The 23341-nt window shown below is 43.1% G+C and overlaps 1 protein-coding gene across 1 annotated transcript in view; it reads left to right on the top strand.

The window, feature by feature from the left end:
- PDS5A (PDS5 cohesin associated factor A) overlaps positions 1–23341 on the top strand; it is a 153049-nt gene that overhangs the window by 101662 nt on the left and 28046 nt on the right. The window contains 13 exon segments of the mRNA XM_068278468.1: positions 138–283; positions 7244–7395; positions 9594–9707; positions 9959–10040; positions 12851–12899; positions 15108–15247; positions 17415–17530; positions 18428–18533; positions 19248–19408; positions 20843–20966; positions 22560–22718; positions 22806–22874; positions 23026–23162. Of these exon segments, the coding sequence (XP_068134569.1) occupies positions 138–283; positions 7244–7395; positions 9594–9707; positions 9959–10040; positions 12851–12899; positions 15108–15247; positions 17415–17530; positions 18428–18533; positions 19248–19408; positions 20843–20966; positions 22560–22718; positions 22806–22874; positions 23026–23162 (1555 nt within the window).

Genomic DNA, 23341 nt, shown 5'->3' with positions numbered 1-23341 from the left:
GAAAAAGTATGCTTTTTTTAAAGTCAAAGGAAACCTAAAATATTTTTTTCCTGTTCATCTAATTTGTAGATTTTGCACCTTTTGTTGCTGCTATTTGTAGATGTATTGGTTGTAATGCAGGCTTATTTTCTGTGCAGAATTCCTGAAAGTGAGGTCTCATGATCCGGAAGAAGCAATTCGGCATGATGTTATTGTAACCATAATAACCGCTGGGAGAAAAGATCTTTGTTTAGTAAATGATCAGTTACTTGGTTTTGTACGGGAGAGGACTTTAGATAAACGGGTAAGTGAGCCGTCAAAAGACTGAGTTCAAATTACGATAAAAACAGCGTAATTCGGCAGCCAGCAATACCTGGCAGCCGAATCTTGCCCCAGAGTCCACGGCGGCCTGGAGGGGGAATATTGATTAAAAGTCCAGGACTTGTTCAGGAGCAGGGTGAGATGTTTTTCAGCTTTACCCTGCACGCAAATTTCCCTGGTGTCTTAATTACATGTACACGCACCAGGGCCCCTGGACTTGAGGTGCCTACGTGAGGTTGTCAACCAGTCACTGCATTAGCTCTTTATTGGTGCTATAGTGGTAATAAATATCTCTGTATGTCTTTGAATAGTAGTAATCGTTAACAATTATTTTTCCTCTGCTTACATAGTTACATAGTTATTTTGGTTGAAAAAAGACATACGTCCATCGAGTTCAACCAGTACAAAGTACAACTCCAGCCTGCTCCCTCACATATCCCTGTTGATCCAGGGGAAGGCGAAAAAACCCTTACAAGGCATGGTCCAATTAGCCCCAAAAGGGAAAAATTCCTTCCCGACTCCAGATGGCAATCAGAGAAAATCCCTGGATCAACATCATTAGGCATAACCTAGTAATTGTAGCCATGGATGTCTTTCAACACAAGGAAAGCATCTAAGCCCCCTTTAAATGCAGGTATAGAGTTTGCCATAACGACTTCCTGTGGCAATGCATTCCACATCTTAATCACTTACTGTAAAGAACCCTTTCCTAAATAGATGGCTAAAACATTTTTCCTCCATGCGCAGATCATGTCCTCTAGTCCTTTGAGAAGGCCTAGGAACAAAAAGCTCATCCGCCAAGCTATTATATTGCCCTTTGATGTATTTATACATGTTAATTAGATCTCCTCTAAGGCGTCTTTTCTCTAGACTAAATAAACCCAGTTTATCTAACCTTTCTTGATAAGTGAGACCTTCCATCCCACGTATCAATTTTGTTTTTCATCTATGCACCTGCTCTAAAACTGCAATATCTTTTTTGTAATGTGGTGCCCAGAACTGAATTCCATATTCCAGATGTGGCCTTACTAGAGAGTTAAACAGGGGCAATATTATGCTAGCATCTCGAGTTTTTATTTCCCTTTTAATGCATCCCAAAATTTTGTTAGCTTTAGCTGCAGCGGCTTGGCATTGAGTACGATTATTTAACTTGTTGTCGATGAGTACTCCTAAGTCCTTCTCCGAGTTTGATGTCCCCAACTGTATCCCATTTATTTTGTATGGTGCTAGACCATTGGTACGACCAACATGCATGACTTTACATTTGTCAACATTTAATTTCATCTGCCATGTATGTGCCCATATAGCCATCCTATCCAGATCCTGTTGCAATATGACACTATCTTCCTGAGAGTTGATGATTCTGCACAATTTTGTATCATCTGCAAAAATAGCAACATTGATCACTACTGCATCTACTAGGTCATTAATAAATAAATTGAAGAGCACTGGACCCAGTACAGACCCCTGTGGGACCCCACTGCTAACAGTCTCCCATTTTGAGTACGATCCATTGACCACAACTCTTTGTTTTCTGTCCATTAGCCAGTTCCCTATCCATGCACACAAACTCTTCCCCAGTCCTTGCATCCTCAACTTTTGCACCAGACTTCTGTGGGGAACAGTGTCGAAGGCCTTTGCAAAGTCCAAGTATATCACATCTACAGCATTCCCAATATCCATATTAGCATTCACTACCTCATAAAAGCTGTCATTGGACAGTCAGTTTTGGTCATTTGTTTTGTGATTATTACACCTAGAGAACCCGAGGAGTAAATTACTACAAAAATCACATACCTACAGAGAGGGATGCCTCTGCATCTTAATGAGGCTTTCTCTGCTCTCCCCTGGTCCCCAGTTGCTGCTCACGGATCTTCCAGCTCCTCTGTGTGCAGTAGCATGGAGCCACTTGTGCAAGGCTTACTGCACAGGCGCTGCTGTACTCGCACATGCTCAGTACAGCCACATTCATGCCTGGAGAGGCGCACGGCCCTGATGAGATTGCTGACAAACCCATGTCTGTAATCTTTGGAGGGTCTGCGAGCAGCAACGGGGGACTGGAGGACAGCAAGGGAAGCCTAATTAGGTTCCAGAGACTTTCTTCTTCTTAGGTAACTATGTAGTTTTGTAGTAATTTATGCCTCAGGTACACTATACGTTTAACATTTGCACTGGGGCCCTTAGCTCTATAGCTACGTAACTGCTCCTAAGATTTGCGTTACCACCTAATATCCCTAGTACAGTCCGTTTTCACCTTTACCACATACCCACTTTATCATGTCACCCTTTTTTAACACATAATATACTTGTTTGTATTTAAAGAGACACTGAAGCGAAAAAAAATTATGATATGATTTATATGTATAGCACAGCTAAGAAATAAAACATTAAGATCAGATACATCAGTGTAATTGTTTCCAGTACAGCAAGAGTCAAGAAACTGCAGTTGTTATCTCTATGCAAAAAAAGCCATTAATCTCTACGACTTTCAAAGTCGTGGAGAGGGCTGTCTTCTGACTTTTTATATCTCAACTGTAAGTAAACAGTTTTCTTTTTATCTGCCAGAGGAGAGGTCATTAGTTCACAGACTGCTCTGAAAGAATCATTTTGAATGCAGAGTGTTGTGTAATCTGTACATATTAGAGAATGATGCAATGTTAGAAAACACACTATATACCTGAAAATTAAAATATGAGAATATTTTCTTTGCTGCTAATCTTCTAGTAATTATTCATAGTACACAACCAATTCATTATATCATATATTTTTTTCGCTTCAGTGTCTCTTTAATTGGATGCATCCCAAAGAAATCATCAGAAAATAGCTAATTTCTATTAACTTATCAATTATGGTATGAGTACTTGTTGAAACTGTTGCTTGGAATGACTGGTTATAAAAGATTAGTGGTTGTAATGTTTTATTTTGAAACAGTCATCTATTTTCAAAATCTGAAGTTTTTCTAGGACATATTGCTCGTTGGATGATGTATGCAATTAGGATGTCCTAGAATTGGGTTCCTTTTTTTAGCACTTTAATCAAGTGAACGGTGCTGTTAAACACCAGAGACTGCATTGCGATCTGACCGCTGTATGTCCTAAGGTAGAAGCTAATAAAAAAAAAATCTATTTTGTAGAGTAAGCAGAGGGAGTGAAACCTGCCAGATCCTTTCCCAGTTTTGTGCTACCTTTACGTAGATCACTGGTGTCAAACACAAGGCCCACGGACTGAATGCGGCCCTCCTTGCCATTTTATGTGGCCTTTCAGAGCTTCAAATGGGCATCGTTGTAATCAGTAAAAGAATGATGGCACACGGGCTTCCCAACCAGAGGAAAACACCGGTGATAGTGTTGCTAGTTTAAACATTGTCAGTTTGAGGAGGGGTGCAGCAACAACCCACGGGATCCCCCAGCAAAATTACCATGGGGCTCCCTCTTGGGAACAAGTCCCCTTGTGTGGCTAGTAACCCCCCCCCCCCCCCTTTCACCACCTCAACTTACCAAAAAGGCTATGGGGGAGTGAAGGCTAGCATCTGGTCTTGGGCATCATGTCATCTTGATCCTTTTCTGCCGAAGCAGCACTGGGGCAGGTAAATATTATGCTGCTCCACTGCGCTACTCTGCAGAAGGGGGTGGAGCTGGCCTTCCATGTTTGCTAAAGTTACTCCACTTAGTTGGAGACTGTTCTTTACATGTTATATCTTTAACCTCCTGAGCTTGTCCATTACCGCCGGAGGGGATAGCATGGCCCAGGGAGATTTTTTTTTTCTTTTTACTTTTTGTACATCATGTAGCTAGCACTTGGCTAGCTGCATGTGTTGCCCGATTGCCACCGCTTCCCCCCCTTCAGCGGCGTTATATAGCCCGCTCTGGCACAGCCTCTTCCGTCACCACCAGGCGTCGCTATGGCAAGGATCGGGACTGCGCTGGACGTCGATGACGTCAGACGTCATGTCCGATCGTCGCCATAGCGACGACCGAAGCTGAAAGGGAGTACGGCTCTCGCGGGATCCCGGAGCGGTAAATATAGCGGGCGGCGATCGAGGGCGGGACACAGCATCGGGCGATCAGGGGACACATGTAGCTAGCCTAGTGCTAGTTACATGATTTAAAACAAGTTTTAAAAAAAAAAAATAGCCCTCCCGTGGACGAAAGTCCGCATCAATTGAACGCCAAGGAGTAATAAACAATTTGACCCGTGATTTAGACTGTGTTTTAGATTTTAGCCCCTTACATGATTGAGTTTGACACCCATGTTGTAGAGTATAGTCACAAAAAATACAATCTATGCTGTAGCAAGTAAATTAAATATCTACCTCAGGGTTGTAAAACGTAATCACCTGAAGGGCCAAAATCTGACACATGGTCTTAGTTTTGGGCCACATTGTTAGGGGGTGTCTCTGGTTGGCATCCTATAAACTTCAGGCGCAATACCTAAATGTGGGCCCTCCCCTGGTAGGCTACTCTGAATGTGAAGGCAGGGTGCTGTCTGCAGTAAAAGAAAGGTGGAAATGGAGAGCACTTGTGGAAGGGCGACGCCCAAAACATGTTGTGTATTTTGTCATGCTTGGCTTCCTGTGAATACAGGTTGAAAAAGCCTTCTGAGTGCGGTCTCTGATTTCTATGATCTACGAAATGGAGAGCACAGTGCTTTTTTCTGTATTCCATAAATCTGCTCACAGCAAACCGAAGTGTTAAGCGTATTATAGGAAACCCAGGCCACTAGAGGGGGTGGCAGCATCAAACTGCTAACAGCTATCTCGCCTAAAAAGAATGCTTGCTTGTAGCTTACAGCAGTATAGGTGGGAACAGCAAAGACACCATGCTTTTAAATGTACGTGAATGTGCACAAACCGTACACCTCTCCATGGAAATTTCAAAGACCGCCAATACAAACACAAGTATTCAGAAAGGATAAATTTACTCATTTGTTATACAGCTTACAACCATGCCGATTTGAAACTCTTGAGGGACGCATAAATTGGTGTGGGCCTTGTGTTTGACACCTGTGACTTAAAGTGGATCCGAGATAAACTTTTACTCATTGCATAATTGTGTCCCTTACATATATTTTATAGGGCATTCCTTTTAAGCCAAATAATTTTTTGTTGTTTTAATGTCCTAATTCCCTATAAACTAAACAAGCCTCGCTCACAGTTCCTCCAGCGCCTAGGCATTCTGAGTCCCAGGTAGCAAGTGCTCATGGAAGCTCTGTCTGGGGAGGAGGAGTTTTTTCCTGAAGGAGGAGGGGGAGGTGTTACCACACAGAGTTTGCAGAGTGGAGTGGAGTTTTCACAGGCTGAGCGGTGGAAATACAGATCAGCTTGCCTGTGTGTTATGACGAGCAGAATATGGCTGCTCTCGTATCACAGGAAGAAATAATCTTATACTGTTGAAGCTGTTTGCAGCTAGATTTGCTGTGCAAACTATCTAAACTTTAGATAAGATATATAGACAATTTACTTGCTATAGTTAGTTTTTCACTTTAAACCATAGTGTCTTTCTTGCCGTACGGAATGTACAGAAGTAAAAATATATACCATATGCAGTGTTCTCCCCAGGCTCTTTTAGCCGGGTGCTCCACCCGGCTAGATTTGGTGACCACCCGGCTGTCATCGGCTCACCTCCTAACCTCCTCCTATGCTGTAAGCAGAGTTGCCCTGCATTTTCATCTCGACCCACCCGGCTACTTTTTCATGCCACCCGGCTACTATTTCATGCCACCCGGCTGGAAAAAAATTCTGGGGAGAACACTGCATATGTATTACCTAGAAAATGCTTTTATTAAAGCGGTATTGTCACCATAAAAATCAAATTTCAACAGCAACTGGTCTGAGTGTATTAAGCAATAAAGATGCTAATCCTGCATTCAAAACTTTTTTCTGCGGTTATGGTTTGGAGCTACATACTATAGGAGCACTGGCCCTAGTGCCAAAAAGTTGAATGCTGGGAGTTCTTTTGAATGCTGGGAGTTCTTTTTATCTATAATATATTCCTCCTCTTCCATTTATTTCCCTGCCTAGCTGATTACTTGTGTTTACAAGCAAGGCTGAGGTGACTCAGTGATTGGATGTGTAAATAAAAAAAAAGACTCTGGGAGGAGGGCAGCTAATGAATACACAATGAGCAAGAGAAGAGAGGGGGGAAAAAAAGAGTTAGGGAGGATATGATGTCAGCATTAGCTTGGCAAGATGGCCACTGCCTAGAATAGGATTTTCTGCTATTCCTTTATAAAATTCACAGGAATCATTACGTGGATAGCGCAGTACATCTGTTATGTAAGTAGAAGTAGTATTTATCTACATATATATGTGTTTTTTTATTTCTAGGGTAGCATGGGTGTCGCTTATTCTTTAAAGGGAAGGTTCAGGGACAGTTGGTAAAAAATAAAAATCCGAATCCACTTACCTGGGGCTTCCTCCAGCCCGTGGCAGGCAGGAGGTGCCCTCGGCGCCGCTCCGCAGGCTCCCGGTGGCCGACCCGACCTGGCCAGGCCAGCGGCCAGGTCGGGCCTCTTCTGCGCTCCATTGTGCGTTCCACGCCGGCGCGCTGACGTCATCGGACGTCCTCCGGGCTGTACTGCGCAGGCTCAGTAGTTCTGAGCCTGCGCAGTACAGCCCGGAGGACGTCCGATGACGTCAGCGCGCCGGCGTGGAACGCACAATGGAGCGCAGAAGAGGCCCGGCCTGGCCGCCGGCCTGGCCAGGTCGGGTCGGCCACCGGAGACCACCGGGAGCCTGCGGAGCGGCGCCGAGGGCACCTCCTGCCTGCCACGGGCTGGAGGAAGCCCCAGGTAAGTGGATTCGGATTTTTATTTTTTATCAACTGTCCCTGAACCTTCCCTTTAAGAGATGTTAGTCCTGTCATTTTAAAGTGTACACAAATTGTCTGGTTACTTTTTTGCTTTGAGTTAGACTCACTCAGTGTATTGCTTGTGCTCCATCTAGTGGCGAGTAAGGAAAGAAGCAATGATGGGTCTTGCCCAGCTATACAAGAAATACTGTCTGCATGCAGAAGCAGGAAAGGAAGCTGCAGAGAAAGTGAGCTGGATAAAGGATAAACTCCTTCATATATACTATCAAAATAGCATCGATGACAAGTATGTATCAACTTTATATTTCACTAGATTCTTGAAATTAAGTGAGTTTTCAGTTATGTAGAAATATTGACTTAAATTCACAACAATAACAGTAATTACTGATGATCGGAACAATGGATTTTGTTTCTCTAGCTTTGTGTATGACAATTAGATTTCCTGTGTACCTGATTGGGAGAGGGAGAGAGATATCCTTACCTCAATGCTGTTAGCTCTTCAGACACCTCCAGGCTCCTTATTGCTTCCAGCCTCCCTTTTATCTTGCCGCTGTAGCCCCCATCTGAGCCCAGTGCATGCACAGTCCAATCTGCGTGCCTGCATGGATCCTGCTTCCACAAGGCTGTGCGCAGGCACTGCTCATGCCCAAGTCACTCCCGGCAATGGCTGCTACAGCTAGCTGTGTGGAAACATGTACAGAGAGGGCGTGCAGATGCACAGCGTGCACCGGGCTATAGCAGCAAGGCGGAGAGTAGACTGAATGCAATAAGGAGCCTGGAGATTTTCTAGAACAGTGCTAGGCTAACTACAGGCCTGCAAGCACTGTTAATCCGGCCCGCAGTTTGGTACGTCCTGACAGCATGTCACGTAACACCCTGTGACCATGGCGACCTGACGCTGGAAGCGAAGATTAGGTGAGTGTTAAACCACTCCTATTGCCAGATTGCCAATGCAGGGAGGGAGGGGGGGTGCAAAAGAAAATAACTTGGCCCATAGCCGGCAACCTAGGCCTAAGCACTGTTCTAGACCATCTAGGTAAAGTACAAAATACAATTTAGCAAGCAATCTCGTGGGTAAATGGGATAAATCGATTTTCATACTAGTTGGCACCATCACAACTATCCTGTTTAATCGATCGGAAGGTCGATCGTGTAATGGGCACCTTTAGTTGTTTTTTGTTTTGTTAGTATTTTTTCACTTTTCCTCTCAGGATTACCTTAACTTGTCCTGGTAGAATGAATTGAAGATGCTAAACTTTTTTTTCAGATTTGAGACTTTCTTTTTTTTAATGGTTTTCATTTACTTATCTAGTTCGAGTGGTTCTTAAACCTTCATAGTGTTTGTTCTTCTATTTTTAATGCATCCACACTAAATGATCACACACAAATCAAATACAGCACACCTGTATTGTCTCTCATTGTTACATTTAAATACTAAAGATTGCTTTCTCTCTCCACACACACATGCCATATGCTTTTTCCTATCCCTCTTAACATTCTTTCATTAGTCTATATAACTGAAATGCTTTAAAGGGGTACTTAAGTGATCTGAAAAAAAAGTTTCACTTACCTGGGGCTTCTACCAGCCCCGGAAGCCGTCCTGTGCCCACGCAGCCACTCACCGATGCTCCAGTCCCCCGCCACGGGTTAGTTTCAGGCCACTGCGCCTGCTCAGTCCTTGTCACACGTATCCTTGCACCTGTTCTTGTCCGCAATAGCACCCTGCGCCTGAGCAGTGAGTGGCTCCACAGGATGACTACAGGAAGTTGGTAGAAGCCCCACGTAAGTATCCCTTTAAGTGCCCATACTTACTTGTATATGCAGCAGTCGCGTCACTGGCCTTTCCCGGCTTAAAGAGAACCCGAGGTGTGTTTAAAGAATGTTATCTGCATACAGAGGCTGGATCTGCCTATACAGCCCAGCCTCTGTTGCTATCCCAAACCCACCTAAGGTCCCCCTGCACTCTGCAATCCCTCATAAATCACAGCCATGCTGTGAAGCTGTATTTACATCTGTAGTGTCAGTCTCAGCTGCTCCCCCGCCTCCTGCATAGCTCCAGTCCCTGCCCCCATCCCTTCCCTCCAATCAGCAGGGAGGGAAGGGATGCAGGCGGGGACCGGAGTTCTGCAGGAGGCGGGGAGAGCAGCAGACTGACACTATAGAGATAAACACAGCCAGCTCTGACAAGCTGTTTGTCAGCAGCGTGGCTGTGATTTATGAGGGATTGCAGAGTGCAGGGGGACCTTAGGGGGGATCTGGATAGCAACAGAGGCTGGGCTGTATAGGCAGATCCAGCCGCTGTATGCAGATAATAATCTTCAAACCCACCTCGGGTTCTCTTTAACTGGGATAAATGGGCCTATGTCATGAACACATCTACAAGAGAATATTAGTGAGAGGGGGGTGGGGTTTGAGGCATTTAATAAATGCAGAAAGTAAGCGCTGTATAAAATTAATTATGCAGTAACACTTTGTGTCTCTCAGATTACTTGTAGAAAAAATCTTTGCCCAGTACATTGTGCCCCACAACCTGGAAACAGAGGAAAGAATGAAATGTCTCTATTATCTGTACGCTAGCTTGGACCCAAATGCTGTCAAGTGAGTATTGACTCTTATGGCGGAGTTATTTTTGCTGTACTTCAGTATTTAGAATGCAAAACCGAAAAGCAGCAGCTGTTAATTCCGGGATAATTTTTAATCTTTCGGTATTATCTAGGATTTTACTTTTGAACATACTCATTTTCTGCCAGGCTCTTTTATGCTGTCTTTTTATAACCAATATTGTACTTTACCAGACATAAGAGTAGTTTAGTTGTACATTTAACTCATTTACTTTTGTCTACACGCAGGGCACTGAACGAAATGTGGAAGTGTCAGAATATGCTGAGAAGTCATGTCCGGGAACTGTTGGATTTGCACAAACAGCCACCTGTAAGTGTATACTGCTACATACCTAGTAACTTGCAGAGTGAACCGTTCATATATTTATTTATTTTTTGCATTTAGCACCACACTTCATTAAGAGTGAGTGGTTGCATAACCTTTAAAATAAGATAAAGCTGGCTGTAGTTGGCCTGTTGCCACATAGATTATTATTATTGGATTGATATATCGCCAGCATATTATGCAGCGCTTGACAAATATGGTTTCAACACTGACAATAGGGGTGACAGATAACACAATCCAGGTAATAAGTTTTAATACACACAATACCAAATTGTAAACTGGAGTAGTAGTCCCAATAAATACTAGTTCATACTTTTCTATGGCAGCGTGCAAGATCCGCTATGATACCCAAGGAAGGGAGGGCGCTGCCAAAGGATTACTGTCTAAAGGGAGGGGGGGTGACACGATAGGAGGGGGCTGCATCAAGAGGTTCTCAGCAAAGAGTTAGGGCAGCAATGAGGTGGGGTAGGCCCTCTTGAAGAGGTGAGTTTTGAGGACTTATTTGAAGGTGTCGGAAGGGGGCAAGTCTGATTGGCAGTGGGAGAGTCTTTCACAGAATGGGGGCGGCTCTAGTGAAGTCCTGCAGTTGAGCATGGAGTGGTTAGGAGGAGGTCATTGGAGGAGCGAAGTGGGTTGCCAGGTGTGTATCTGCTGACCAGATCAGAGATGTAGGTCGGGCAGGATTTGTGCATAGATTTGTATATGTCAAACACATACCTGACATAGGAGAACTAGACATTTACACAAATACAAGTACAATAAGGTGGTACAAGATGCAGGTGCTACAGGTGTGGTACAAGGTGCAGGTTACAAAAGATAGCAGCAGCAGAGTTATGTAGACATAAGTAAAGTGCTAAGGGTTTATGGTACAGTATAAGAACATAGTGAGTTCAAATACACAACAACCAAATAAAGAGGGGTACATGCAAGCATAGCGTGGGAGGAACACCAGGGGAAATTATACATTCTCCATATTTAAAGGTTTATGCAACACACTTGTCCAGACTCTTTATAACATAACTTATCCAAAACACGCCTGTTTAAATAAAGTTATGCGACATGTTTGTATCAGATGCAGAGTGTATGCCTACAGTCTGCACATATAAGAAGGGAAGAGCCACTATTGATCTGTGAATACAGAGGATACCAGTTTCATTCCTTTATAAACAATACAGCTACCCGTTGATACTGGTTTTATCTGATTCTATAAAGGCTTGTAATTTTTACGGGACATTGTACAGAACCTGACTTCCTATTTTCTCTTTATAAACTATACCATTTGCCTGGCTGTCATTCTGATCTTTTGGCTTTAGTAGTTTTTGAGGCACATGCCTGTAACAAGCGTGCAGCCAGTAGAGTCAGACTAGAGTCAAAGCATCTGATCTGTATAGTTTTGTTTTGTTTTTTAGTCAGTGACCTAAAATATTACAGGCAGAGCATTGGCACATACGTCAGGCAAATGTTATTGTTTACTACAGAATTAAGATAGCAGCCTACGTATTCCTCTCGCTTCAAGCGCTCTTAAATTTTTTTTGCTCAGCTAGTATTGTTTTCCCATGTATGCCCCACCTTGTCGTCATGCATAACTTGACTACGTTAGTGCTTATATACTGTAGTTAGCCAAACCTTTGTTTTTAATTGAGTGGGAAAGGGTAATAACCTTTGACAGGCTTGTATAGTTGTTTGTGTCCTCTTTAAGGGGATTTTCTCTCACTCTTTCACTATCAGGACAATCAGACATTATTTAAAGAAAAACTCCAAAGGATGGCAAGCCACCACAGAGATGACCATTACTGGCAGTTGAGATCCACTGACTTGTGGGTTGCAGGAAGGGGCGGGGCAGACCTCTAGGACAAAAACCAAAGCAAAAACCAAAGTAAAACTTATCTGTAATCAGTTAAATGCATGTACAGACAGTGTTCTCCCCAGAATTTTTTTCCAGCCGGGTGGCATGAAATAGTAGCCGGGTGGCATGAAAAAGTAGCCGGGTGGGTCGAGATGAAAATGCAGGGCAACTCTGCTTACAGCATAGGAGGAGGTTAGGAGGTGAGCCGATGACAGCCGGGTGGTCACCAAATCTAGCCGGGTGGAGCACCCGGCTAAAAGAGCCTGGGGAGAACACTGTACAGATATGAGTGATAAGCAATTGCCTGACCTCGCGTTTTGTGGCCAGGAGGTTTTGCAAGTTAGGTTATAAATGACTGGTGTACATAGGCACAGGAAGTCTGTCCCATGCCTTGCACTTCCTCAGGGTTTCTGAGAATTAATATCTGTTTCCCTGTGTGATACAAAGCTTAAAAGCAAGCATTACAATAAATGGGTCTTTACTTTCTAAACTTACAAGCCTTAAAATGTCAATAAAATTAAATTCGAAATTGAATACTTTTTCCTTTAATGTAGTTTTAAAAGGTCACTTGGACTTGGACTGGAGTTTTTCTGTTTATCCCCCTCCTACAGGTAGTCCTGTGTCCTTTTTTGGTCTCGTTAGGACTTCACTATTCATAATCAACACTTCCGCCTTTATGAATAAGTCTGTATTTTCTACTTCAGTAGGTTAGTCGTCTTATGTCGGTGATCTCAGTTTCTTAATATACTCTTAGGTTTTCATTTATCAGGGCAAAGCCTAGTTTCCATTTTTGTTCTGGCATGCAGTCCTTTTACCAAGCTGTCACATAGGTATATTTAAATCTTTCTAAATGTAAAATTGTTTAGACAAATAAGTGCAAGTGATAATGCAACGTGATGAAGTATGCCTTTTACTGTATATCTAAATGTGTTTTTCTTCCTTTCCACAGTCAGAAGCAAACAATTCAGCTATGTTTGGAAAGCTAATGACAATAGCAAGTGAGTATTTGTCACAAAATATAGACACTGATTGCCTTTACACAGGGTTTTTTAAAGGAACCCTGAGACATTAAAAATTGGTGTGTGTATTCTTCCCTGGGGCTTCCTCCAGCCCCATGAGTACCGTAGGCTCCCTCACCGTCCTCCCCAGCCATTCTGTTGTCCCAGGATTGCCTCCAATATTTTCTTCAGTTGTGTTCTGCACATGCGCAGCCAGGCTACCCGCGCGCTCCCTGGGATCGTTTTGCGCAGTAGAGCAAAGAACACCACAACTGGCCTCAACTGAACAATATACTAAAGGAGAGCCTTCGACAACAGAGCAGCCGGGGAGAATGGCGAGGGATACCACAGTCCCCATGACGCTGGCGGAAGCACCAGGTAAGAATAAATGAGGCGCATTGTACTGTTTCAAGTACACTTTAAACAATCTTTTCAGCATTATAACACTTTTTTAAATATAGTGTCCCATTTATGTACCAGCTTTTTATGTTCGTGTTTATCCAGAAAAGCTGGTGGTCTTTAGCTTCACCCTCTTAAACTCGTGTGTCCAATTTGCAGTTTGCGTCACAGCCTATACAGCTTATTTACACAAGTTTTGTAAGATTTTCAAATCCAGGTTCTAAGTACTTTAAATCCTAAAAACGCTATGTTCTTTCATTATGCAGAATGCATAGATTGAATTTAGACTATGTTGTAGATAATTTGAGGAACTTGTGTAGCAGAGAAAAATTAGATGCTAAAAAGCTGGACAGATTTGCCACAAAGCCCATGTTGACATTGGCAGTAAAATTGCACATATTTTAATCACAGTGAATGGGAACTAGACTGCTATGACCAGGGTAGAGACAGCTCTGTTTGCAGTTGTCCCGTGGAGGTAACTATAGGGGTGAGGGGGGCAGAGCAGGTAAGGACGCCTGCTCCGTCTCTCTCTCGATCACTCTCATCCAATAGCAGTGCAGGGGAAGACTAATACCTGCTCGATCAGTGTCTCTTCGTCTCTGCAGCCTGTCAGCATACAGCAGCATTCTCCATAGGCTCCCGATGTCACGTGGCTGGCCACACTTGTTTTAAGTGAGCGGTGGATAGCAATTGACCTCACTTACTAGAGGGTTAATGGGGGGAGTCTTAAAGGTAACCTTTAGTCATTTTTGGCAGAAGAAACTGTTTCCATAGGCATGTTGCTTTAATACAGACATACCTCTCGATGTAATCATTTTCATGCTGCAGCCGCCAGTGTCCCCCATTCAGTGTCTGGAATTTTTTCGTCTACGAAGTCAAAAACTTGCAGCCAGGCACAAACAGAGCTCTTGCGTCTATTGCACCCCTGTCTCCGCCCCCACTCTGCTCCTCATCATTGATCACAGCCAGCCCCCCTGTGGGCACACTGGCTAATCACGGCTCATCCCTTAACAGACAGCTCTACACGAGCTGTGACGTACAGCATCTGACCCAGAAGTACTCCCAGGGTTGGGGCCATCTTGCTGAGAAGGATCAAATTTAAATACTAACATTTCCACTGATGCGAGCAGCAGCAAAATAGGCGCACATGATGTGCAGACAATGTGATAAATAAGGTGATATATTTGTACACATCATAAACCTGGTCTGCATTTGATAAGAAGTTCTGCTGTTCATGTCTGTTGAGATATTTTCAGTGGTGCCTTTTCAAGGTCCTGCATGAATTATGGGTATAAATGGGTGTGGATCAGGCCTGGATTTACATCACAGCAGCCTATAGGCACTGATGACCCGGCACACAAGACACCATCACCCTCTATGAACCGACAAACACCCACTGAACAGCACCGCAAATGCGCTGGCTACCCCAGCTGTCACACCTCCCTTTAATTGCCGGCCATTGGTAGCTACAGGTGCCCCTTAGTATTAGGTAGCCAGAGCTGTCCTCAATATTAAGTAGCTAGAGGTGCCCCCAAGTATTAATAGATAAAGGGGAACCTAAATGAAGAGCGATCTGGTCAGTGGAATGTCAATTCCCTGTTGAGTAACCTCTCAATTACACTCCACTCAGGACTCAGCATAGTTAAGCCTGGAGGGAGGCATTTGGGTAGAGGAGTGAGCCGCCTTTCCATCATCAGGCGCCTGTAGGAACGTGCTTATAGTGCCTGATGGTAAATCCTGCCCTGGGGTGGATACACGTGTTTTTGTCTTTTAACTGTTTAGAATTCAAACTATTTTTATTAAATTTAGAAAACTTACCTGATCCTGGGAAAGCACAAGATTTTGTAAAGAAGTTCAACCAGGTGTTGGGAGATGATGAGAAGCTTAGAGCGCAACTGGAGATGCTTATTAGCCCGTCGTGTTCATGTAAACAAGCAGATGTTTGTGTGGTAAGGAATGTCTTTTATATAACATTACTGTAACTTCATGACTTGCATGGTTTCATTATAGCTAATCTACAAGGTACACATATGGAATAAGTCAGTTTTTAGCCTCAAGCTTGACTGTATTTAATTTGTCTTTAATATCTAATTACTAATTTACGGCCTAGTCCATACCTTTCTGTTTGTTTTTTTATTTTCCCCATCAATTTTTTTTAGTCTACTCTTCTATTGCTGTTCTCAGGAATCCTCCATATATAATTGTATGTAACTGTGAAAGGTGGCATCAGCATTCCTTATGGATAAATGGTTTCAGCCCTTCCTTCCTGTGTAAGCTTTTTAAAGACTATGAAAGACATTTCTGTGTGCAATAGCAGCTGTAACCTGGATTTACAGCTGTCCTATTGGAACTGACCTTAAAGAACCCTGAGTGCGTGGTTTACAGTTTAATTAGGCTTTGTGTGCGGTGCTGTGACATTTGTCACAGCACTGTCCTTACCATCCAGTGTCACCAGGGGTCCCCACACTACTATCCCAAAATCTTTGACTGGGATGGACATTGAATATGGGCAGGGAGGAAGTGACAGCTAACCTCCTCTGTACCTGCCCAGTCCCTCCCTAAGAGCGCCCTTTAACCTTGATCACGCCCACTCCTCAGCCTTTCTCTGAATATCAATGTGCAGGAGAGCTGCAAACGTTTGTGCGCTTAAAAAAACCCACATCATTCCATACCTACTCTTCTCTTCCCTCGCTGTATTTTCAGCCCTGTCATTTCTGTCATTCCCCCGCAGTGTCCTCTCGTATACCCCAACGTTTTCACAACAGAAAGGTGCTGTTCTGTTGTGAAAAAGCTTTGGTTTAGGAGAGGACACTGCGAGGGAAAGGCAGAGATGAGAGGGATGACAATACAGCGAGGGAAGGGCAGAGTAGGTAAGTAATGATGTGGTGCATTTTTTGTTTGTTTGTTTTAATAAAGGAAACCATGAGTTCACAGGGGTACTTTAACCACTTTACCCCCGCCCCTACGAATTTCTCCGTCCCTTTTTCCATCCTTCAACCCCCAGGAACGGAGAAATCCGTACTTTCCGCGCTCCCGCCACTGCCCGCGCTCCCACTCGTAAACACGCTGCATGCCGCTAGTAAACACGCCGCCGCCCGCTCGCCCGGAGATCAATGAACGGGAAAATCCATTCCCGTTCGTTGATCTAAGCCCCGCAATGATCCGCTGCTCTCCGATGGGCAGCGCGATCATTGTGAAAAATAACAAACACTCACAGCCTCCTTGTACTTCCTGCGAGCGTCCGGAAGGACGCTCACAGGTCGCAATAAACAAAAAGTTACTGTTGCCATCTTGTGGCCAAATAGTAAAACTACACCCTAAGCATTTTTTACATAGAAAAAAATTAGTGTTACACAAAAAATTAACTCATTACTTCCCACACTCCCCATTTTTTTTTTTTGTAATTAAAAAAAAATAAAAAAAATTACAATTAAAAAAATACATAAATAGTTACCTTAGGGACTGAACTTTTTAAATATGTATGTCAAGAGGGTACAACACTGTTACTTTATAAACTATGGGCTTGTAATTAGGGATGGATGCAAAACTGAAAAAAATGCACCTTTATTTCCAAATAAAATATTGGCGCCAAACATTGTGATAGGGACATAATTTAAACAGTTTTATAACCGGGACAAAAGGGCAAATACATTTCATGGGATTTAATTACAGTAGCATGCATTATTTAAAAACTATAATGGCCGAAAACTGGAAAATAATTAATTTTTTTCCCACATTTTTCCTATTTTCCCATTAAAACACATTTAGAATAAAATAATTCTTGGCATAACGTCCCACCTAAAGAAAGCCTAATTGGTGGCGGAAAAAACTAGATATAGTTCATTTCATTGCGATAAGTAATAATAAAGTTATAGACGAATGAATGGAAGGAGCGCTGAAAGGTGAAAATTGCTCTGGTGGTCAGGGGGTAAAACCCCTCAGTGGTGAAGTGGTTAAAGAGGATCTGTAGTGTAAATAAAATAATGAATAAAATTGCTTTTTTTTTGTTTACAATAAAAATGTATAAGTTGAGAGCATACTTGTCCTGGCAGAATACAGGCCGCTTTTTTTTTCCTATGGAGTTGTGACTGATCAGTGTCTATTTTTATATCATAGAGGGAAATTGCTCGGAAGCTTGCTAATCCAAAGCAGCCCACTAACCCATTCTTGGAAATGGTGAAATTCTTACTGGAAAGAATTGCTCCTGTGCATATAGATTCAGAAGCAATCAGGTATGCTGCTGTTTATTTTCCATTGGTAAAAATAAAGATATCTATCCCTTCTCCAGGAAATCCTCTGCAATGTTTTAAAAAAATAATCATCTACCCTGCTGTGTCTAATGTATACAATTCATCCTGCAGTTTTTTGTTTGTTTTTTCTTATTGCCATTATTTCAAAATGCGCTTCTTCAACTATTCAATATTTTCTCCTTATAGTTTCTGCCCAAATCTGTGCGCTGCACGACTCATTCACGTCTCGTCCTGCTTCTCCAGCCCTATTCCCCTCTCAGTCTCTTCACTTTCTGCCATTTTCACAAAGGATACAATTCAAAATCCTGACTCCCGCCTACAAACCTCTTTACAACCTATCTCCATCTTATATAAATAAACTTGCTTCCAGATACCACCCTACACGCAATCTACACACTACTAGCAATGTTCCTCTGTCTTCCTCTCTGGTCACCTCTTCTCACTCACTTAATTTACATTATGCATAGGAACCTGCTGTCTGTTGTTTTTGTTAGGATGTCACCTCTGATGTTTCTACAATGAAGGGTTCCTTTTCTATGGTGCTGCTGTGGTGATACTTCACTGCTATTGATGGAGTTGTGGATTGTGGAGAAACATGTACGCTTGGATCTTTATTTTGATGAAAACTGTAATGACCGTTCTCTATGCCAGATGTTTAGGCTATTGTAGTAACATTGATTTCTGCTCTTGTTCTATTCCTGAGCCTTGCCATGCGGTGTTTACTTATACTGTACATGCAGCTTCCCTTTAGCTTCTCCTTTTTTTTTTTTTTTTTTTTTTTTTTGACTTTTATTGGCCAGCATAATTTTAGGTTTTCTGTAGTACTTTGCATTGTGAGTCATTAGGAATAATATTAGACGTGTGTCCTTGTACTTACAGTGCTTTAGTGAAACTGATGAATAAGTCTATTGAGGGGACAGTAGATGATGAAGAGGAGGGCGTGAGTCCTGATTCCGCAATAAGAGCTGGATTAGAACTGTTAAAGGTAAACGCAGTTGATTCAAAATGTCTTGGCCACTGAATTTTAGTTGTTCTTATCACTGTAAATAATTTAAAGTAAATGTTCTTTCTTTTTAATTGGCTGGTATAGTAAATAATACAGTGTTCGTGTAGCATCTACACTACTTTTAAAGCTGCTGTGGTTACAGTACAGACCCCAGTATCCGGCACCAGTGGGGATTGCCTGATGCCGGAAACATGTGCTTGCTGGTTGCTTGAGCAACCATTTGAAATAGCACAAACCTCCCCCCTGAACTACTTATCGAGCCTCCAGTGATGTCTGGCAGCCTCTGTACCTCCTCGCGGGCTTCGAACAACTTCCTAGCTTCCCCCGTGCATGCAAGCCAACATGTCACCTGACCTGCATTGGGTCAGGTGACACGCCGGCTTCTGTACACAGACACCGGAAGCTTCCAGAAGTCTGCGAGGAGATACAGAGACAGCCAGACATTGCTGGAGGCTCAGTTGGTATTTTAAAGCCTGCCAGCACCCGCAGACATCCCCCCCAAAAGAGGCCCCATTATCCCCTCAGGCATGCCAGTTAGTTGAGACTTTCGGTTGCCTGAATCCCGAATAATGGGGACTCGGCTGTACTTGCCCCAAGTATGTGAGTGTTCTCATAGTATAGAAGTGGAACTTATCAGCCTGACAAATCTAGTGGCTTAATGTGTACCTTCTTTTCTAATTACTCTATATGTAGGTTTTGTCCTTCACCCACCCGACTGCATTTCACTCAGCAGAAACATATGAATCCTTACTCCAGTGCCTTCGTATGGATGATGACAAAGTGGCGGAAGCATCCATCCAAATATTTCGCAATACAGGACACCGTATTGAAATAGATCTTCCACAGATACGATCGTAAGCAATTGATCAGCATGGTTTCTTAATTTATTAGAGCAAGTCCAGATCTGTAAGCCTGTCTGTAGACCCCTCGCTCTGAGCAATAGGACTGGTTTACATTGAATCTGTTGTAGTGAGCTGTAATGCAATGCACAGCTGATGCACAGGAATCTTACGTTTCTCAATGGGTCAGTTTACATCTATGCGTTTTAACGGAAAGCTTTTTCAAAAGTCTATGAAAGCACAAGCTCATAATCATTGATCAGTTAAAATGTACATGTTTTTTGTCTGCCTTCAGTGTAAACCAGCCCTTAAAGTGTACCTGTGATGGGCTGGAGAGAAAAAAAAAATTATACGTACCTGGGGCTTCCTCCAGCCCCCTTACAGGCTGATGGCTACCTCGCCACCATCCTGCACCACCTGGATTCTCCACAATTCGTCCCAGACAGTCGGTGCAGTCCAGCTACGCATGTTCCCCGTTTGCTGCTCCTGGGGGTGCGCACTGCCGGGACATGCATGCGCAGTATGCCCCAAACTGGAGGACTTTCCAGGGCAAATTGCAGAAGATCTAGACAGCGTAGGAGGGTGGCGAGGGAGCGATCACCCTGGAGGGGACTAGAGGAAGCCCCAGGTATGTATAATTTTTTTTTTCTCCAGCCCATCTCTGGTTCACTTTAAGGTACCTGTAGACCTCATCCTGTGATAAGTTAGTATATATTCACCATTTTATTTTTATTTATATTGTATTTTATAAATATAATAATTGTATATGTTTGCTATAATGCCTAACGTGCAAATATAAAGCCCTTGTCTTTATTTTGTAAGTTGTGAAAGGTAGAAATCTGTATTCTTGTTTTTGTTGAATTGCATGTCGGGAGATGTAGTCTGTAGATGTGAATATAGAGATGTACTCACATCTACGGACTGCATCTCCCGGCATGCATTGCGGTGGTCGAGAGCGTACTCCACAGTTGGAATCTTTGAACTGCCAGTCACTGCGGATGGTCCTGGGGGAACATGGTGCATTCCACATGGACCATGGGCTAAAGGAGCAGTACCCCATAGGTAAGCAATGGTGGTGTCTCCAACACTGGCCCCCCAACGGCACACTTCTTACAGACTTGCTGCCAAGCTACATCTGAGCGGTGCATTATTGTACTATGGAAGGGGGAGGAGGAGTGATTGCACGGAGCTTGATGGAGTGAATTCCAATGAGTGGATTAGGCAGGGGAATAAATGTTCTTGCCTGAGATGATCTGGCAATCCCAATTTTTGGCAGAGGTCAAGCAAAAACAGATTCTCTTCAGAGATGGCTCTCTTTCTGGCTGTCTCTTGTGAGTCTGCAGGGTGACATAGGTGAGATCCTACAGGGTGATATGAATTCTTACTGAAAGATTGCTCTGTGTTTAGTAATGTTTTTTTAATATATATGCTAAATCTGTAATTTAATAGGGCACTTATTCCAATTTTACATCAGAAGGCCAAAAGAGGTACTCCGCATCAAGCTAAGCAGGCAATACACTGTATTCACTCTATCTTCTCTAATAAAGAAGTACAACTTGCTCAGATTTTTGAGGTGAGTTACACTAGTATTTGTATTAAGTTTTAGCTATATGATATTAATTGTAATTAGACGTGGGGATGGAGAATGGAGCCAGTATGTGAAATGGAGTGACGTTGTGCATGGGAATGGTGGTAATACTGCTGTAACATTGTTACCATCGTCACCTTTTTAAGATTATGTATTTATATAATGTTCACCTTTTTCATAGACCTTTAGAGCGTACTGTTTAATGTACATCATAGTAAAAAAAAAAAATTGAAAGCAGTGCCAGCATGTGGTTAGAACACAAGGTGGGGGTAATATGGAGGCTGCCATATGTTTCCTTTTAAACTATACCAGTTGCCTGGCAGCCCTGCTGATCTGATTCGCTGCGGTAGTGTCTGAACTACACCAGAAACAAGCATGCAGCTAATCTTGTCAGATCTGACAATAATGTCAGAAACACCTGATCTGCTGCCTGCTTGTTCAGGGGCTGTGGCTAAAAGTATTAGAGGCAGAGGATCAGCAGGACAGCCAGGCAGCTGGTATTGCTTAAAATGAAATAAATATGGCAGCCTCCATATCCCTCTCACCTCGGGTTCACTTTAAACTGCAATATGAATTATTAGAATGTGCACCTGTTGTATTAACAGTGAAGGCAGCCACTATGCTTGTGTATTATTTTTCTAGTCGTAAAATTTGCATTTGACTTTTTCTTAAATATGTTGTTAACCACAATGTATTTGTAGCGGTGGTAACTTATGTTGCATGCTGATTTCTACGATGATAATAAAGTCAGGAAATCTCTCCATTGAGGATACTGACAAGTAAACAAACGTAGGTTGTCTTGCACAACCTTTCCTATCAGTATTTAACTAATGAATGCGGGTGACACGAGGAACTGATGGGAGGAAATCCTTCAGCGGGCGCACTGACAAAAATCAAACTTAGCTTTGCCTGTTGACCTTTTGATTTGGAATGTCATTGGATTAATTTAGAACAGAAGATATCTTATTTCCACAAGCAAAACTATGGGGCTGCCTCTTGGCTCCTGAGGTAGTCTCACTGGTCCACCAGGTGCAGAGTCATTTACTGTGATAATCCCACTATGAGATGCTACTCAGGGCCTCCATCCTATATAATAAAACCCCTGTGTCCGTGCGCTGTCCCTGTGTAGCGTTGTCTGTGCTGAACCGTTGTGCGCACTGCGCAGCAAGGACAACGCTACACAGGGATAGCATGGGACCAGGGAGCATAGCGGGCGGCGGGTGCGCGCATGCGCGGTGACACTGTGGCGGAGAGTGGGAGGGGAGTAGAGGGAAGGTGGGAGGAGAGGGGAGGGGAGTGGAGAAGAGGGGATGGGGATTCGACGCAGACCTAGAGCCCGTTTTTAAACGGGCTTAGGTCACTTGGCTTTAGAATAAGTAAGGAGCGTCTCACTAAATGCCTTAATCTGCAGTCTTACCCTGTTCTCCTGCAGCTGCGTGGCCTCCCGTTTGGGCACCCTTTCCTAAGGACACTTTTTGTTTAGCCTTTTCCAACTTGGTATGACCTTGCATGTAGCTATTAGGATATTGTGTGGTATGTGTATTCTAATTATATACTCTCTCAAATGTTTATTTAAAGCCACTCAGCCGAAGTCTTAATGCCGATGTACCTGAACAACTTGTAACTCCCTTGGTATCGCTGGGCCATATATCTATGTTGGCTCCTGATCAGTTTGCATCCCCAATGAAATCCGTAGTGGCTAATTTCATTGTAAAAGACCTTCTGATGAATGATCGGGTAAGTTATTGCATGCTTGGCTACGTTATGGATGTGAAGTATCACTTATAGTTCTATACTAATGACTTCATTTAACTCTTTCTATAGTCAACAGGAGACAAGAATGGTAAACTCTGGTCCCCAGATGAAGAAGTATCACCGGAAGTTCTTGCCAAAGTACATATTCATTTTACCTGCCTTTCCTTACATACTTTGTCTATTTTTATGGTGTAAATCTTTTTATAGGGTTTTTTTTTTCATAATGACCGTTCGCGTCTCAGTGCTTTATTTATTTCTGTTTGTCTCATGTGGATGTTTTTGCTCCTAGGTACAAGCCATAAAGTTGTTGGTACGCTGGCTTCTGGGGATGAAGAATAACCAGTCTAAATCTGCAAACTCCACTTTGCGATTGCTGTCTGCCATGTTGGTCAGTGAGGGAGATTTAACAGAGCATAAGAAAATTAGGTGAGCAGAACTAAGTGTTTTATGACCCTGGTGAGATGGGCCCCAAGGCAGTGAAGGCCGCTAAGGGGAGGCAATCGGTTTTGCTGGGGGACATAAATTGTAGTTACACCACTGTTCATCAGTGCAAGCTATGGACTTGTATAACTTTGCATGTGTAAGCAGCAGCAGCAGCAGCAGCT

This window comes from Hyperolius riggenbachi, chromosome 1 (assembly GCF_040937935.1).
Source record: "Hyperolius riggenbachi isolate aHypRig1 chromosome 1, aHypRig1.pri, whole genome shotgun sequence".
Lineage (NCBI taxonomy): Eukaryota > Metazoa > Chordata > Amphibia > Anura > Hyperoliidae > Hyperolius > Hyperolius riggenbachi.
This window is presented reverse-complemented; position numbering and strand designations above follow the sequence as displayed.